The sequence below is a fragment of the Halichoerus grypus genome, chromosome 10, assembly GCF_964656455.1.
Source record: "Halichoerus grypus chromosome 10, mHalGry1.hap1.1, whole genome shotgun sequence".
In the NCBI taxonomy this organism is placed as follows: domain Eukaryota; kingdom Metazoa; phylum Chordata; class Mammalia; order Carnivora; family Phocidae; genus Halichoerus; species Halichoerus grypus.
The window spans coordinates 6,261,792-6,273,222 of record NC_135721.1 but is presented as its reverse complement, the minus strand read 5'-3'; the positions used below and the strand labels follow the sequence as shown (position 1 = coordinate 6,273,222).

General features: G+C 47.0%; 1 protein-coding gene across 1 annotated transcript; it reads right to left on the bottom strand.

Annotated features, from left to right (window-relative positions):
- Positions 1-8,205: 8,205 nt before the first annotated feature.
- Positions 8,206-10,589, bottom strand: ID2 (inhibitor of DNA binding 2). Its single transcript, XM_036067849.2, has 3 exons — positions 10,102-10,589; positions 9,778-9,841; positions 8,206-8,973 (listed from the first exon to the last, which is right to left on the bottom strand). The coding sequence occupies exons 1-2, from the start codon at positions 10,447-10,449 to the stop codon at positions 9,785-9,787; spliced, it is 405 nt and encodes a 134-aa protein (XP_035923742.1). The 5' UTR covers positions 10,450-10,589; the 3' UTR covers positions 8,206-8,973; positions 9,778-9,784.
- Between the last annotated feature and the right edge of the window lie 842 nt (positions 10,590-11,431).

Below are 11,431 nucleotides of genomic sequence, written 5' to 3'. Positions count from 1 at the left end.
GACACATCTCCTTTGTCTGGATTTGTAGTGACCGACTCAGAGGTTCAAGTAAGCATTTCCTCATAAACAGCCTGATCGTGTCATTATAAAGTCCCCCGTCTGTCTTTCACCTAATGATTTCACTGAACATCGATGACCCCGCCTGAATCGGTAGCTCCATTAGTTGTCACACATTTAGTTCTAAGTTCGTTGTGACGTGAAGGGCTGTGAATGGCGGTTTGCTAATTTTGTCTTTCTCTTACGGTTTTCTGACATACAGCTTATTCTGGGAACGCAGGACAAATGGTTTTTAAATTTTATTTTATTTGTCTTTTTATTTTTAGAGAGACACAGAGAGAGAGAGAGTTAGAATCTTAAGCAGGCTCCGCGCCCAGCACACGAGCCCGACGTGGGGCTCGATCTCATGACCCTGAGATCACGACCTGGGCTGAAATCAAGAGTTAGACTCTTAACCGACTGAGCCACCCAGGCGCCCCCAGGACAAACACTTTTTATTTCCCTTTAATTATCCATTTTTAAAAAGAGTTGGTGGTCTAGAAGCCTTCACTGGGACCCAGAGAGTTTTATTCTATTTTTGTCTCCTCTTTATTTTTGTTTTTATTTTTACTTCCTGTCCTAGACGGGGAATCAGCCGTTTCTCCAAGGAACCCTGCTCACTTCTAGGGTTTGGTGGTAGTGGAGAACGAAGCTGGTGTAAGGAGGTTCTCATTACTGCAAGTTACCATTGCTTCTAGGCATTGTCGGTGGGACATTAGAAAAATATTTTTTAAGAGAAAAAGTTTAAATTGATATTTTCAGTTCAAATATAAGGTTTTGGGCTTTTTTTCTTCTTTAACTCTTACTTGTAACTAATTTCTCTTACATGAAAATCTTGGTCCCTAATACCATTAAACGTAATTCCTTCTTTGCTTACCTTACAATATATACTTACCAGTTTAAAAATAACAATGCCAAGATTATTACCGACAATATGAACTTTATGATTTCTTTGCAGCTCTTTTTGTCCTTAGAACATCACCAGGCATGTTGAGTAAAACTACTGTGTTCCACGGTAGTCGGCTGGGATAATTGTTGGCTTGGTATGGGTATATCACCAACTTGAGATACAATTAGATCCATTTGTTCTATTATTTTTAAAATTTTATGTATTGCTTTTTTCTTGAATTTTTTTAGAAAAACGTTTACATTTTAATCAAAACTATATAACAGGATACATTTAGAGACGTCACATTTCTCCTCTGTTCTATCCCTCCTCCTTCAATAACCATTTCAATTGGTTTATCCTCCCATTTTATTTCTCTGCAGATATAAACAGATATGAATCTCTATGCGTATGTTATAGTTTTCTTCTTCTTTTTAAAGAGAGAAAGTGCACAAGTCGGGGAGGAGGAGCAGAGGGAGAGGGAGAGAGAGAATCCCAAGGGGGCTCCATGCTCAGCACAGAGCCTGACACAGGGCTCGATCTCACGACCCTGAGATCATGATCTGAGCCGAAATCAAGAGTTGGATGCTTGACTGAGGCACCCAGGTGCCCCATACCTTCCCTCGGACACAGAAGCCTGCTCCATACACTGCCCTGCACTATGCCCTCTCCACTCGACATTATACCCTGGAGAGCCCACAGGAGTGTGTGGAGAGAGCTCTTACTCTTCACAATGCAGCATCGTGGATGTACGATAGATTTTGCAACCAGCCCCCTACCGATGGACATTTAAGTGGTTTCCAGTCATTTACTATTAAAAATAATGCCAAATCTATTAACTGGGAGCATCAATTACTTCATATTTTGCAAGTGTCACTTTGTAATAGAGTCCTTGGGTGGGACAGCTGGGTGAAAGAGTAAATGCATACATAGTTTTGCTAGCTGGTGTCCAGTTCCTCTGCATAGGGGTCGTACCATTTTATCATGAACGATGAACAAGACTGTTCCCCCCACAGCCTTGTCAACAGAATGTATGGACACGTTTGGACTGTTGTCCATCTGCTCGGTGAGAACTGGTATCTGTGTAGTTTCCGTGTGTGCTAATCTTACTATGAATGAAGCAGACCACCTATTTGTGTGTGTAAAGGCCGTTGTATTACTTTATCTGTGAACTTTCACTTGTTGTTGGACTTGCACTTTTCCATTTTTAGGACATATGCATGTGTGGCACATTAGCTTGACTAAAGGCTTGTCTGATATTTAGACATGTCTAACGTTCAAGTTCAAGTCACCTGTCTGCTGTCATGCACTCCCCTCCGTTGCACGACCTTCAGTAAAGTCTGCCTTACGTGTCGGGCTTTCCCATCGCGTCCTCTGTGTCCTACCTTGATTTCATCTCTGTGAGATCTTTATCTCTCTGTGCTGTATTTTGGGTTATTTCCTCAGATCCATCTCCCAGTTCATTAACGCTCTCTCTAGTAGCTTAAAAATTTTTTCTCTGGTAAAATACACATAACATAAAATTTACCATCTTAATTATTTTTAAGTGGACGATTCAGTGGTGTTAAGAATGTTCATATTGTTGTGCAACCATCACCACCATCTTGTAACACTGAAACTCTACACCCATTAAGCGCCCCCTTTCTCCCCTTCCCCTGGCACCCACTCCTGTACTTTGTCTCTGTGATTTTGACACTAAGTACCACATATAAATGGAATCACATGGTACTTCTCTTTCTGTGACTGGCTTATTTCACTTCGTATCATGTCCTCAAAGTTCATCTTATAGCCGATGTTGGAATTTCCTTCCTGCTTAAGGCTAATATTTCATTGTATGTCCACACCACATGTGGCTTATCCACTCATCTGTTGATAGGCACAGGGGTTGCTTCCATGTTTTAGCTATTGTGAATAATGCTTCCGTGAACATGGACATAAAATATCTCTTTGAGACCCTGCCTCAATTCTTTTGGATACATATCCAGAAGTAGAATTGTTGGAACATATGGTAATTCTACTTTTTAATTTTTTTGAGGTGATGCCATACTGTTGTCCACAGCGGCTATCTTATCTTACATTCTAAGAGTGCACAAGACTTCCAACTCCTCCACATCCTCCCAATGCTTGTTATTATCTGTTTTGTTTTAGATTCTGTTTTGTTTCATTTTTTTGATAGTAGCCATCCTAACGAGTGTGAAATGTCATTATGGTTTGGATTTACATTTCCCTAATGATTAGTGATGCGGATTTTCTTTTCATGTTTTATTGGCCATTCATATATCTTCTTTGGTGAAATATTTATTCAAGTCCTTTGTCTATTTTTGAATTGGGTTGTTTGCTTTTTTGTTGTTGAGTTTTAGGAGCCCTCCATATATGCTGGCAATTAATCCCTTATCAGATCTACGATTTGCAAAGATTTTCTCGCATTCTCCGGGTTGCTTTTCCGCCCTGTTGATGGTGTCCGGTGAGGCACGGTTGTAAGTTTTCATCAAGTCCAATTTTTATTTTTGTTGCCAATGCCTTTGGTGTCATATCCAAGAAATCATTGCCAAGTCCAACGTCGTGAAGCTTATGCCGTATGCTTTCTTCTAAGACTTTTGTAGTTTCAGCCATTACATGTAGGTCTTGGATGCTTTTTGAGTTAACTTTTTGTATAAGGTGTTAGGGAAGGGTCTGACTTTGTTCTTTTGTATGTGGATCTCTAGTTTGTTGAAAAGACCGGCCCTTCTCTATCGAATGGCCTTGGCATCCTTGTTGAAAATCATTTGACCACATATGTGAGGGTTTATTTCTGGGTTCTCTAGTCTATTCCATGTGTCAGTATGTTTGTCCTTATACTGTACCACACTGCTTTGATTGCCATAGCTTTATAGTAAGTTTTGAAGCCAGGAACTGTGAGTTCTACATCTTTGTTCTTCTTTTTCAAGATAGCTTTTGCTATTCAGGGTCCCTTAAGATTCCATGTGAATTTTAGGATGAATTTTTCTATTTCTGCAAAAAATGTCATTGGGATTTTCACTGAATCTGTAGATTGCTTTGGGTGAGATTGACATTTTTAACAGTATTAAAATCTCCAGTTCATGAGCACGAGATGTTTTTCCATTTATTTATGTCTTCTTTAATTTCTTTCTCCAACATTTTGTAGTTTTCAGTGTGCAAGTCTTTCACTTCCTTGGCTAAATTAATTCCTAAGTATTTTATTCATTTTGATGCTATTGTAAATGGAATTGTTTTCTTATTTTTACTTTTTTTAAAGTGTGCTCCACACCCAACGTGGGGCTTGAATGCAAGACCCTGCGATCAAGAGTCACGTGCTCTCCTGAATGAGACAGCCAGGCTCCCCTGGAATTGTTTTCTTAATTTCCTTTTCAGACTGTTCATTGTTAGCATCTAGAAATGCTCCAGTAGTTTTAAGTCTGGGTTTTAACCCTCCATTGAGTTTTCAATTTCAGTGACTGTACCTTGTGATTTTCTGATGTTTTTAATTAGTTCTTTGATTTCTTTTCTCAAATCATTTTAGTTACCCTTACCTTAGAGTCTACAGTTCTTTGGTATCTAATCTTTCTCTTGGTCGTATCTACCAATTCTTTCACTGTAAATTGGTTTTCAGTAGGTTATAAAATTTTTAATTGTAAACCTACTTTCAGCAAGCCATTGAATATGAGAATTTTGTGTGGTCGGTAATCGAGGGCTTCCCTCTCTGGAGAAGTTTTGCATTTGCTCCTGCCAAACACCCCAGGGGTATCACCAACCAGGAACGATTTTTATATTAATTTATCAGCACTAGAATTTCTCAAATGAACAGGGCAGTATACATTTAAATTTCCATTCCCCAGCGGGGCATGTCTGTGGCTGTGAATTCTCAAGGGAGGTGTTTCTCCCCTCCTGAGCTCCCAGGGACAGATAGGCCTCCCCATGATCCTCCTGGATGAGGGTTAATTTTCTTTTTAGTCTACACTGTAATTCAGATTGCAGGCTTTCGAGGGCGGTCTCACTTCCAGTGTCCTGCTTCACAGGGGAGTGAAATCTTGTCTCCAGTTCCTGTTGGGTCAATGCCCCCATGCTGGGTTTGGTACCCTCCCTCAGGAGGGGCCCCCCAGACACACACGCGTCATCATGCTGATGTTCTGCTCGCTCTCAGTAGTTGGCACTAAACAAAATACGTTTTAGGCTTCTCAACAAATCTTGTCTCTGTCTCGGATGATCTTTATGAGCAAACAGACGTTCAAAACCTGAGCAGAACCATCACCCAGAAAGACACTCAGGGGCTGGGAGGTGCCTTTCCAGGAGCAGAAGGCGTCAGAAATCGGAAGGGTGTGTGGTGAGCCAGGCTAACAGGGATTTGGATAGTTCTGGGGCTGCACACCCACAATGTGAAAAGCCCCGTAAAAAATTATCCTTGAACCACAACAAAAAGCTCCACGAAACAGGTTTTTATTGACAAGAATGCTCTTTCCTATTCTACATCTTTGTCCTCAGAAGCCCCTTCACCATTCAAGTAAAACCCTGGATGGAGTCTGTGTGCCCTTGGTCACTCCCTTCACATCTGTGAATCCAGTTTCTATAGAAGGGAGAGACCACATGTTGGCCTACCTTCGAGGATTTATCCATGGCTTTGAGAACTAAAATTAAATGTAAACTGACCTGCACATCTATTGTTTGAGGTTAGTTTGACCTTGATTCCAAAATCAGATAAGGACAGCACAAGAAAAGAAACCACAGGCTCTGTTTTATTCTCAAAAATTCCAAGTAAAATATTGGCTAACAGAATCCGACAGTGTACATGAGAAGTAATCATATGTCATGTTCAAGTAGGATTTATTACAGAAATGCAAGCCTCGTTCACATCAGAAAAATCAGTGTAATACACTAGAGAAGAATAGTATCAGTAAATAGAATAAAAATATTTTACCAAATTCGCTCCCAAATTGTGCTTCAAAATCCCCCCAAAACAAAAAACACCTAACAATTAAAGGGTTCTTCACAAAATGGATCAAGAGTATATATTACAACAAAATCCTAGAGTCAGGTCATGCATAATGGAGAAAGTCTGACTTATTCTCATCAAGATTTGGACTAAGACAAGGATGCCGGCTCCCACCCCATATTCCTTTAATGCAACAGTGGAGGTCCTGGTTAATGTCATTAAGCCGTTCAGGAAAAATAAAATAAATGTAAGGAAAAGAGAACGGAAAACTCTCCGGCTTTCATTTGACTTCACAATTCATTTTTCTCCGCAAACCAGTCATAATCTCTTTGAGCCTGGGGGTGATGTCTGATACTTGTATTAAAATCCAAGACAGCCCCGAGTGTAGAATTGGTAGTAGACACTAGTTTGCAAAAGGGGATCCTTTCTAAGGTATGAAGTAGTAGAGACGAAATAAGAGTCACACGTGGAAAGGACTGTACACATTCGAGAGGCAATCTTTCACAAGCGTCCATTTTCAAAAGGCTGTTTCTCCCGGGCGTTTTCTCCCCTCTGCCCGGCTCATCGCCCCCCAGGTTCCCCCGCCCCGGGACCCCGCGCTCGCGAGCCGCCTTCCTCGTGCCGGCCAGCAGGTGGCGCCCGGCCTCCACCGGCCGCACCCCGAACAGCAGCCCGAGCTCCGCCGCGCGAAGCCTCCTCCGAAAGGTGCCGCTTTTCCTGGACGCCGCTGCTACTCTGGGTCGTCGTCCAAACGTGGCAAACGGTCTCTGGCTTCCAGGGACGGCGCAGGTGCTCGAAGGGGCCCCGTCCCGGCCGCACGGCGTCCTCGGGAAGCCCACGAGCCCCTGCAGAAGCCCCCCGGCGGAGTCTGAGCCCCTCGCCCAGGCGAGCCGACCACGCGCGGGTCGCCGAGGCCGGGAGGGACCAGGGGCCGCGGTCTGCGCCCCCATCCCGTCGCCCCCGGAGGAAAGGATGGGGCGGGGGCGGGCGGGCAGCGACCGGTCCTCGCGCTTCCCGTCACCGCCCGGCGCAGGGCGGCCCGTGGTGCGGGGCGCCCGGCGGGCTGACGACAGGTGGCCAGACATCAGGTGACAGGTCTGCCAGGCGGCCTGCCGCGGGGTGACCGGCCCCGCCCAGGTGCGGCAGGCAGAGCGGCGTCCCCGGGGGTATGATTATCGACAACAACGACGGCCCGGGTCAAAGCACGTGCTCGCCGGCGGCGTGGACGCGGGGCAGGGCGCGGTGGCGCGGGTGGCGTCAGAGCTGCCCCGCCGGGCTCCCCGACGCCGGCCCGGAGGAAGGAGGGTCCCAGGGGGTGCGGGGGGTGCGGGGGCCCGCCTCTCCACACCTGGGCCCGCGCTCCCCTTGGACGGATTCGCTGTCGGGGCGGAAACGCCACCGCCGCCAGGGCAGACCAGGTGGCGCCACCCGAACACCTGCTGGGCCGGGCCTGAGAAAGCGGCCCCAGGTGAGCCACCGTCCCGGCCGCCTGTCCTCCGGTCCCCACCCACCTCGGCCCCGCCTCCCAGCACCTCCCACCGCGCCCTCACACACACGATTTGGGAGCAGACGTACACCTAGGAATTTGAAGCACGTGTTCGTGTGAACCCCGTGTTTTAGAGCGGGTCCGAATCTGCCAGGTGAGGGAATAGCGCGCTGGCACTTCTTCTGTGACTCAGAAGGCCTTTCTCCTCTCCCTCCCTCCCTCTTCTTCCCTGGGCAGTCCAGGGGTGCAGTCAAGGGTGAAGGGCGATCTAACAGCCACCTGTCTTGGAAAGTGGGCTCCGCCCCAGCCCCGTCTCCCGGAGGCTGGCTGAGCCCCAGGTGGGGGAGGCGCAGGGGAAGCTCGGGAGGCCGGGAGAGCTCGGGCCTCTTACAGCTTGCGTTCCCACGGGCGAACAGCGGACACCCAGGGCTCTTTTCTGCCTTCCCCTAAATCTTTTAAATCATGTCCTGAACTCTGGGACTTTACCCTTCGATTAACAAGCAGTTTCATATCCTCCAAAAGTGTCTTAGCACCTACTCAGACAAGTAGTCCTTCCAGACTCCACCTTTATTTTGGATGATCCGACTCCTAGAAGTCACTGCCACAGCGATTTCTTGGTTTGAAACTCAGCCCCAAGGCACAGAACGGATATTTCCCTGCAGGACTAAGAGAAACTTCTCTTTACAGCCTTCCCAGCGGGGTCGGCTCTCCTGAAATGCGAGCAGCAGCCCTTCGCCCCAAGGTGCTGGCACTGACCACACATCTGATAAGGAGTCTCTCTGCACACAGGTTCTAAGGCTTAGGGGGTGGCGGGAGGGATGGGGAAGTGGGGAGAGCGAGCGAGCTTAAGAACCATTCAGAATTCAGGTATTGACTTCAGACATGTTTATTATAATCTTATACAGTCTACATAAATTTGAACTTGTATTTATTTGGGTTCAGTTATAACATAGCATAATAAAAATCAAAGCACTGGTCCTCTGAAATAAAGCAGGCAATCACCATTCAATAAACACACGATTTATTTTGTATAAAAGGGTTAAGTTTACAACTAAACTTTTATAAAAAGTTTAGCATGAATAAGTACATCATTACACTTTGTATGCAGAAATACACATCTCTGCCACTATACAAGAAAACTCTAATTAAAGAGTTCACAAGGTTTCACTCAATATATATATATATATATTTATATATAAATATATACACAGCATTCAGTAGGCTTGCGTCAAAAAAGGTAATTTCTGACCAAAAGACTTCATTTAAGTAACTGAATACTGGATCCTTCTGGTATTCACGCTCCACCTTTGAAAAAAGGCAAAGTCTGCTTAAATTGGGAAATTCCTTGTGATTTTAACGTTTTCGCTCCCCATGGTGGGAATAGTATATAAAGAAAACCTTCCAACTGCAGAAAGGGCATTTAAAAGTCTTTTTCATAAATAACTAATATCACAGTCCAGGTCAGAGAACACCCTGGGGAAGATGATCATTCTTAGTTTTCCTTCCATTTTTTTTTAAAAAGGTCCATTCAACTTGTTGTTCTCCTTGTGAAATGGTTGAAAAATAAGAAGTTCAGCGCCTTAAAAGATCCCGTGGATTCGTTGTTGTTGTGCAAAGAAAAAGAAAAGCCATGAACACCTGCAAAAGATTGGGGGAGAGGCATGTTTTAGGAGAATGGAACCTAAGGGCAGAGGCGGGCGGACTGGCGCCGGGAGGAAGCCGCAGTTTGAACATTTAACCACCAAACACTCAAAGATTGGGCAAACCCTGGCGTCCAGATGCAACACACACACTCGGCCTCGACAGCGAAAATTAAACATGAAAATAGCAGAGACTCAAGGGAAAAACTTCCCAACGCAATCTCCTATTTGGATCTCCAACAGCAGTGCTCACAGGCGCCAGTCTGCTTCTTGTAACAATTATTTGATTGAAAACAGCCCTTTAGTTAACAGATAGGGCGGTCGGAATCCCACATCACAGGGTCGGAGGCACAGGGAAGCAAGGCTGGGCTAGCCGAACCTCAGACGGCTCCAGTTTGAGGGAAGGAGGATCTCTGTGGAATTTGTGGTGATAAGATTAATTAGATGGAGGTTAGTACCTCCTAGTACCGCAGCAACAGGAGAGAAGAGCCAGGGCGCTACATGCGTGGCAGAAGCCAACACACGTTTGCCTCAGCCGCCTTCATAATAAGTTACTGGGTTTGGTTTGGTTTGGTTTTTTTAAAGGAGAATGTTCTGCGATCTTGAGCAAGCAGAGCCAGGAGCCCCTGCATCTGGGGCACACGGACAGTGCGCTCCGTGTGCTACGGAAGTACACATTCGTTTACTAAACCCCAAATTTTGCAGATACACAAGTACCTCCCCCCCCCCCACAAATGAAAAAACACGCGCGCACACACTCCAAGAGGCAGTTTACCGACGGGAGGCGCGAGCAAACACTCACCATTTATTCAGCCACAGAGCGCTTTGCTGTCATTTGACATTAACTCAGAAGGGAATTCAGAAGCCTGCAAGAGAAAGGGGATAAAAGGCGGTGAGACAATCTTAAGGAGAAAGGGCGTTTTTTATTAAACTTTCATTAAACACGTTTGTGCTACAATTCAGAAATCACAGACAGATGCATTAACGTGTCAGAACTTATCAGCAATTTCACGCGCGACTCAATCTATAGCAGATTTGGTTTTTTTTTTTAAAAGTTAATTAGCTCATCTGTAAGTCCCGGACCGCGGCCGTGGCAGCGGGCGGGGGCACCGGGAGCAGGTCTCACCTGCAAGGACAGGATGCTGATGTCCGTGTTTAGGGTGGTCAGCGGCGTCCTGGACGCCTGACTCTGCCCAGGTCGCTGGTGGTGCAGGCTGACGATAGTGGGGTGCGAGTCCAGGGCGATCTGCAGGTCCAAGATGTAGTCGATGACGTGCTGCAGGATTTCCATCTTGCTCACCTTCTTGTTCTGGGGGATGCTGGGCACCAGCTCCTTGAGCTTGGAGTAGCAGTCGTTCATGTTGTAGAGCAGGCTCATCGGGTCGTCCACCGGGGTTTTGCTCCGGGAGATGCCCAGGCTGTGGTCCGAAAGGCTGTTTTTCCTAACGGACCTCACTGGACTGAAGGCTTTCATGCTGACCGCGCGCGGGGAAAGGAGAGACCGGGAAGGAGCGGGCTGCTTAGGAGCTCAGGCCGCCGCCGCCTGCGGAGCTTCCTGCGCTCGGCACGGGGCTCGGCTCAGAATGAAGCGGGGAGCCTGGCGGGGCGGCTTTTATTGGCACTCGCCGGGGGCACACGATCCGGCTTCCCTGCGTCCCCATTGGTGGAAGGCGGCGCGTCCATCAGGCCGCACGGGCGCCCCCATTGGTGGGCGCTGGCGCGGGGCGAGCGCTCGGTCCTTCCGCGTTCGCAGCCAATCCCCGTGGGGTGGGCGGGGCGGGCGCGAGCCCAGCTGGGGTGGTAAATAGAGTACAGTAAGCGCGGGGCGGGAGGGGAGCGGAGCAGAGGCCCGGGGAGGAGGAGGGGAGGAGGAGGAGGGGAGGGCCGGGGAGGCCGGAGGGGAGGGGGGCAGACCCCAGGAATCCAAATGTGCATCTTTATTCTAATTCTAATGGCGAGCCAGTACCCTGGCCCTAGGGTGTCCCCTGACTAAGCCTTCCACGCCCTGGAGGTTTCAGCAACCCTAAAACCACAGCGACGCGGGCAAGTGCTGCACAGCAGAGGGAAAGTCACCGTTCTCCGCGACCCACGGGATGTCATCAGATAGAAAAGCATTTCTGAAGAAAGTAAAAACGCAAATAAGTTTGCCATTGACAAGAGACGTGTGTAGAGTTCAGTCTCTTAAGATGAGGCTAAGCTATGTCAGAACAAAACAAAACAAAACACAAAACACCCACGCGCGCCCTCAACGACAGGTTTGGTGTGGGATCGTGCAACCCGGAGCGCACGGAGGCATTATTGGTAAAGTCAGTAAAATGAGTACTTATTGGAAACCGTGCTGATCGCTAAGGAGCTCTGAGAGGCAGGACACTTTTCGGGGTTCCTTTCATAGAATAGGCAGGGCTATTATAATGATCCTATTAATCGGAAATCATTAGGAAAATTTGCATACTGAA

What these genes read in the sequence shown, in the direction of transcription:
- ID2 (XM_036067849.2), bottom strand. Translation starts at nt 10,449, where the DNA reads ATGAAAGCCTTCAGTCCAGTGAGGTCCGTTAGGAAAAACAGCCTTTCG. An exon ending in TCAGCATCCTGTCCTTGCAG is followed by an intron (nt 9,842 to 10,101) that starts GTGAGACCTGCT and finishes TTTCTCTTGCAG; the next exon opens with GCTTCTGAATTCCCTTCTGA.